The sequence below is a fragment of the Haemaphysalis longicornis genome, unplaced genomic scaffold (genome assembly GCF_048455015.1).
Source record: "Haemaphysalis longicornis isolate Haplotype H1 unplaced genomic scaffold, Haemaphysalis longicornis Haplotype H1 scaffold_14, whole genome shotgun sequence".
In the NCBI taxonomy this organism is placed as follows: Eukaryota; Metazoa; Arthropoda; class Arachnida; order Ixodida; family Ixodidae; genus Haemaphysalis; species Haemaphysalis longicornis.
This window is the reverse complement of record NW_027526245.1, coordinates 3,948,799-3,955,336: the sequence shown is the minus strand read 5'-3', so window position 1 is coordinate 3,955,336 and position 6,538 is coordinate 3,948,799. Positions and strand designations below refer to the sequence as shown.

The following is a 6,538-nucleotide window of genomic DNA, read 5'->3' as shown; positions in this document are numbered from 1 at the left end:
ATGGCCCGCTCATTACTGAGTAGTCGGCTCCCGTGTCTATGAGAGGGACGATATCAAAGCCGTCGATGAACAGCTGAACGTCGGACGCCGCCTTCCTCAAGTTCCGGGTGCGTCGTGTCGTCGTATCTCGGTTTGTACGTGTTGACGGTCGGGCACTATGCATCGTCGTCTTCGTCTTATTCTCAGCGGCAGGTTCGGTCATGTCGGGTACGCGTCCCGCCGTTTTGCTGTCGTCGCGTTCGGAAGTCACGCCAGGGTTAGATCGGGTCGTCGGGCTCATGGCATGTCGTGAATCATGGTCTTCAGCGAGTCGCTGCGTCGTTGGAGGGTTTGCATTCTTCCGCGGTCCTGCAACTTTACCTCCAGAAGTTGCTGCTTTTAGTTTTCCCCGCGAGGGCTGGGGGACCTTCCACGTGAGAAGTCAGCAGTGCTGCGGCGGTTGGGCGACTGGTACGGGTAGGGCGACGGTGAATGGTTGAATCGGGCTGGTACTCGGTAGGTGTTGGACAGGTAGTCTTCGATCTCAGGAGGGCGCTTCCCTGGCCGGGGGAGTGGTGCGTCGACGGAGAAGCCTCGCAAACCGAGCCTCTTGTAGGGGCTGCGACGGTAGATGTGGTCTGCCTCTCCGCAGTGGTAGCACAGTGGTCTATTATCGGGCGTTGGCCACACCTAGGTCTTCCTTGGGGCGGGGGTGCACCGCAGGTGGTCGGGCGGGCGACAGGGGGCGACGGTACGGAGTTTCGTGACGGTAGGGCGCAGTTGGGCGAGGCCGGCGAACAGCAGCCGCGTAGGACATGGCTTGCGGCTCGCGGGGTGCTTCTGACGTCATTGACGTTCCCAGCGCTTGCTGCACTTCTCTAATCACATCGGTAAGGGAAGCGACTCGCGGCTGCGGCGGCGTGGGGAGAAGTTTCCGCAGCTCCTCCCTCACTATTGTGCGGATAGTCTCACGTAGGCTGTCTGCCGGAATCGGCATGCTGTCGACGTAGTTCGCATTGCCCGCGACAACAAAGTTGCGGTCATACTGCTTAGTACGCATTTCAAGAGCCTTCTCAATTGTGCTGGCTTCGGTCACAAATTCGGCGAGGGTTTTGGGCGGGTTGCGGACAACTCCAGCAAACAATTCCTCCTTCACACCACGCATTAGGAAGCGTAACTTCTTTTCTTGAGCACGCCTGAAGAGCCTCTTTATCTCTTCGACGAACACAGCAATACTTTCGTTAGGGTGTTGTGTCCGCGTCTGCAGCAAGACTTCGGCCCGCTCTTTTCGCACAACCGTGGTGAACTTCATTAAAAATTGCGGTCGGAAATAGTTCCAAGGCTCTAGGGAGCATGGTTTTCGAAGTAGGTCCGTGCTGAGTCCTCAAGGTAGAAGAACACTGGTCTCAGTGTCTCCGCGTCGTCCCATCGATTGAACAGCCTGACCCGTTCCAATTGCTCCAACCAGTCTTCGGGGTCCTCGGAAGGTGACCCATGAAATGATGGGGGTTCCCTGGGTTGCTGAAGAACGAGGGCAGGACTGGGAGCGATGGTCATGGTGCCTGCGTTGATCATGGTGGTGGTCACAACGTGTTCTTTCTTCACTTTATTCGGAAGCAGTCCAAACTCCGTCTAAAGACCTTGTTGTCGGCGGCTGGCACGAGTGAAACTTGCTTGTTGGCTGGACGAGGGCGTAGGGTTCATGTACCCCGCACCTGCACCAGATGTCACGAGGCCAAAGACGACGCAGTTGTCTTCAAGGAAAACAAGTTTATAGGAGGGAACTTGTGCTCCTCTAATCACTCAAAAGAATACAGAGGCGGCGAAGCAGCGGTCAACAAATTGACTTGCGCGGGCGAGTGTCGTCGAAAGGAATGCAGCGGCGTCTGCTCTGCAGGCTTTTATCTTTAGGCGCGGGTGTTTCTGGTACCGTCGATTCACATCCAGAACATTGTAGATCACAGAAGATTATTCTGGGCTAGTGACGTTAGGGCGAGACAGTCTGCTTATCTGAATGAGATAGCCCGTGCGGCATAAAAATAAAGAATGGAACACGCGCTTCGCATGGGACACAGATAATAGTGCCGGGTGCGGCCGGGCATTAAAAAGAAACAATAAATAAACAAACTCGTACATGGCTCGCGGCAATATGAAACCTGGAAGTGCAGGGGAAATGACCAAGGCAATAAAAAATAAAGTGAATGCACCAGAGACAACGACCTGAAAAAAGAGGATGGACGCGAAGAAGTCCTTAGACATCTACAGGATCGGGAAGCGGGAGATCACAAGGGGAAAATTATTCAATAGTACCAAAGGAAAGTGCATTGCTTTTTGAAGCCCGGGCGGGTTTCTTGCGGACAAAAACGCTTATCCGTGAGCCGGTACAGGAAGAACTATGCGCAGGCTGCGGAAAGGAGCCAGAAACCATGCGACATATTGTAACGGAGTGCAAAAGTATCCGTCCAGTCCTCAGTGAGGGAGCCATCCAGCTTCCGGAGGCCCTTGGCTCTAAGTTTTGAGGAAAAGTGAATTGGACAGCAGTAGAGGTTAGTAAAAGAAGGTTAGTAGGTTGGTGGGAAAAGAGCAGAGAACAATACGGGAAGAAATGCGAACAAAGAAATCAGACGAGCACAAAAATTTTGTAAAAGTACCCTTTTTTGTGTTATTATTATTTATTTTGTTTTGTTTGTATTTTTGGCGAGGTGATTTTACAGTGGCGTTGCGACTAAGGCCGCTGTGCAACGCCACCCCGTTACAAAGGGGAAGCCGCTAAGCATCATCATCATCATCGGCAGCGCCCTCGTTGAACGGTCTGCGCATGTAGCAGGACTGCCACCTTTCACCCGAAAAAAAAACAGCCCTTTTGGGGTGAGGGGGAGTGGCGTGGCAACGTTTATAGAACCAAGGGCAGTTTTAAAAATCTCCGCCTTCGCCTAACACACAATCTACCCGCATTACCCACAGCACCAGGTGGCGTCACCGTCGCAACCGGCTCCCTGCAGCCGCTGGCAAAGCACGAGCGGAAGCAGCGCGGGCCGCAGCTATACTAACGTTGCGAGCGTAATCACGAAATATGCCAATCACCGCGTTTATAAACTTTTATTTACGTTTGTAAGCGGTAAGTCTAGCCACATGTCACCGAAACTACAGCGCCAATCGGCGAAAACCATTGTGAAGTGGCCCGCTTGCATTCGCGAGGCTAGGGTGGACGAGGCCAACCCGCTGCGGCGGCTCAGTGGCTAAGGCGTTGCACTGCTGGAGCACGAGGTCGCGGGTTCGATTCCCTGCCGCGGCAGCCGCTTTTTCTGATGGAGGCGAAAAGCAAGAACGTCCGTGTAGTTCGGCGCACGTTAGAGATCCCCAGGTGGTCGGAATTCATCCGTAGCCCTCCACTACGGCGCGCCTCATCGCCTGCGTTGCGTCGGCGCATTAAACCCTGCAATCAATCAATCAATCAATCAATCAATCAATCAATCAATCAATCAATCAATCAATCAATCAATCAATCAATCAATCAATCAATCAATCAATCAATCAACAAATCAATCAATCAACAAATCAATCAATCAACAAATCAATAAATCAACAAATCAATAAATCAACAAATCAATAAATAAATAAATAAATAAATAAATCAATCAATCAATCAATCAATCAATCAGTAAATAAATAAATAAATAAATAAATAAATAAATAAATAAACAGACACAGACAGACAGACAATGAACTTTATTGTAAATAAATAAATAAATAAATAAATAAATCAACCATTTACGAGACCGTGGCTTTGTGGCTGCACTTCTAGATTCATTTGGAACATTCTCTGCCGTTTCACATTGCATAATTTGCGTTTCTTGCTGGGACGGCTGCATATTCTAACCGCCTAGGCAGAAAATGCGGCTGGTGCGTTACGCTGAGAAATAAATGTCGGCTGGCAAACATTGCCATCATTTTGTTAAAAAACTTTATCGGTTGAATGAAAGAAGCAAAAAAAGCGGATATCTTTTTTTATATTTACAAGGCAATGAGAAATTGTACGGGATAGCCTTCTTGCTGAAGAATACGCTGTCAAGTGTCAGCTTCGCGTGGTGGATGGGGCCGAGAAGGGAATGAAGACAAAGACGACGATCGCAGTGCACCCGGCACATTATTATAGCCACCTTCGTCATGCAGGGAAGCCGATATTTTGTGAATAAGGGCTATGCGAGGTAGCAATCACTAAACTTCGATGCAAAATTCCCCTCTTAAATTTTTATATTTATAAATCTGCCGGGGCTTTATCTCCGCTATGTCCTTTCTGCGACCAACTGGAAAGTATAGAACATTTCCTTTTTAATTGCCGCAGCTTCTCCCCACTGCGAAGCACGCATCTTGAGTCAACCTTTAGGCGCCTCCACCTTCCTCTATGTACTTCCGAGGTTCCGTCACTAGTCGCTTCCGCCCTAGGACTTTGCCACAAGGATGTGGTGTCCGTCCTAAACTCGATTCCTCAAACACAAGAAGAAAAAAGCTTTCAAAATTTTCTAATTTTCCTCGAGTAATCTACATAGGCAGTTATCTCTTTCGGTGTAACGACTGATGTTTGGCGATCCCCTGATTGGGTATGCGCCAATAATTTTAAGGAACAACAACAACGACGTGCCATTACGACCAGTGCGTTCCAGTGAGCGGTGACCACCCTGCGAGGACAGAGTCGCCCCATTACGGACATGGACTTCCACGGCGACAGTGAAGCTCCTTCGTACGTCCAGCATGCCGGGCCCTCAAGGGATGACTGGCGCGGGGATTCAGCGCTCGCTTACTGTTCCCAAACTCAGCGGGATGCGGGCCCAGTGGAAGTTTCCTGGAGCCTTCGCGCGCTTTCCTCCGAGGATTTGTACGACCAAATGCTAAACTACACGCTCACCCCGCAGCAGCTGTATCGCTGCGGCTACCCGCAAATGTGCTATGACAATCCCTTACGCGTTGTATGTCTGCCGCGGGACGCGGTGTACTCAAGCAGGAAGACGTGCAGCCGCTGCCACTCGTCCTTCACCATCACGCCCAGGGGCCAGTACTATGCCCAGACCGGCCGCCGCTTCCACCCGGGGCGGAGGAGTAGTGTCAGCCGGTTCAGTTGCTGTGGGGCACGGTCCGACCAGCCCGGCTGCCACTATTCCCGTTACCACATATGTTCCATCGGGGCTCCAGATGAGTGGAACACCACTTCTTCGGGCTTCGTGCGCACTCCTTGGAGGCACAACATCCCCGGCATCGTGTTCGCTTTTGACTGCGAGATGTCCTTCACCATCCGCGGTATCGAGGTCACACGGGTCAGGGCCGTGGACGGGAACTGCACTACCATCTATGAATTATACGCGACGCCCGGAAGTCCAGTGCTGTACTACAACACGGTGTACAGAAGTGTGACGACCGAACACCTGCGCAACGAACGCACCACTCTTCAGGACGTCCAGGCGGTGCTGCTTCGGCTTTTCAGCGCCTCCACGGTGCTCGTCAGTCACGGGCTGGAGAATGACCTGCGGTGCCCGGGGCTGGTCCACGACACCGCAGTCGACACTGCGGTGTTGTTCCTCGACCGCCGGGGCTTGCCCTTTCGGCAATCGTTTCGCTCTTTGGTCGGCGCCTACTTGAACCGCGAGGTGCCGGAGGGAACCCTGGGACATGACAGCGTCAAGGAAGCTAAGGCCTGCATGCAGCTCATGCTCTGGTAGGCGGTCCAGGACAAGGATCTACGCGAGAGACGGAGCCGGGGCGCCAGGAAATGCGCAACGCACCCTTCCTACTTAGACTACGTCGTGAACGCGCGTACTCTGGTGGACACGGCAAGGGCTATGAGTGAAAGGAGTTTACGCGGTCATGCACACAGGGGGAAGTGCAAAGTGATTCGCGCCGCTTCATTGCCTTGCCCTCTCTCTAGCGAGAGATAGCGTTGTCCATTTGTCACATTGCGCTCTTCTAGTCATCGCTTGTTTTTCGTTGTTGTTGCTGTTGTAACGAACTTCGGCATGGCGCCGGGCTAGACTCTGGCTTTTCCTTCTGATAATAGGGTCACTTGTATTCTATAATTGAACCGAAAGTGGTTGAATGCGAAAACCCCGAAGGCGGAGTGAAGCCGGTGCTTAGACAATAAAGTATGTCATTGATCCTCCTGTAAATAGTTTTGCGTCCTGTCGCATCCCCTGGTCATGGTGTTTGTCATGTCGTTGTCTCGAGCCTCATGCAGCAGCAGGACATTAATTTGGATTGATTGAGTGTGGTGTTTAACGCGCCGACGCAACGCAGGCGATGAGGCGCGCCGTAGGAGGGCTCCGGATTAATTTTGGCCACCTGGGGATCTTTAACGTGCGCCGAAATCTCGCACACACGGGCGTTTTTGCTTTTCGCCTCCATCAGAAAAGCGGCCGCCGCGGCCGGGAATCGAACCCGCGACCTCGTGCTCAGCAGCGCAACGCCTTAGCCACTGAGCCACCGCGGCGGGTACATTAATTTGGAGGTGGGATTCTTTTTGTACGTCTGTACTGAAAGCCAATCAAAAGGACTGCAGAAAACTTCAGCA

At 52.0% G+C, this 6,538-nt stretch overlaps 1 protein-coding gene across 1 annotated transcript; it reads left to right on the top strand.

Moving 5' to 3' along the window:
- The first annotated feature begins 4,688 nt into the window (after positions 1-4,688).
- LOC144165348 (putative exonuclease GOR) lies at positions 4,689-5,693 on the top strand. Its single transcript, XM_077695452.1, has one exon. It carries the CDS (start codon positions 4,689-4,691, stop codon positions 5,691-5,693), a length of 1,005 nt encoding a protein of 334 aa, XP_077551578.1.
- Positions 5,694-6,538: the final 845 nt, after the last annotated feature.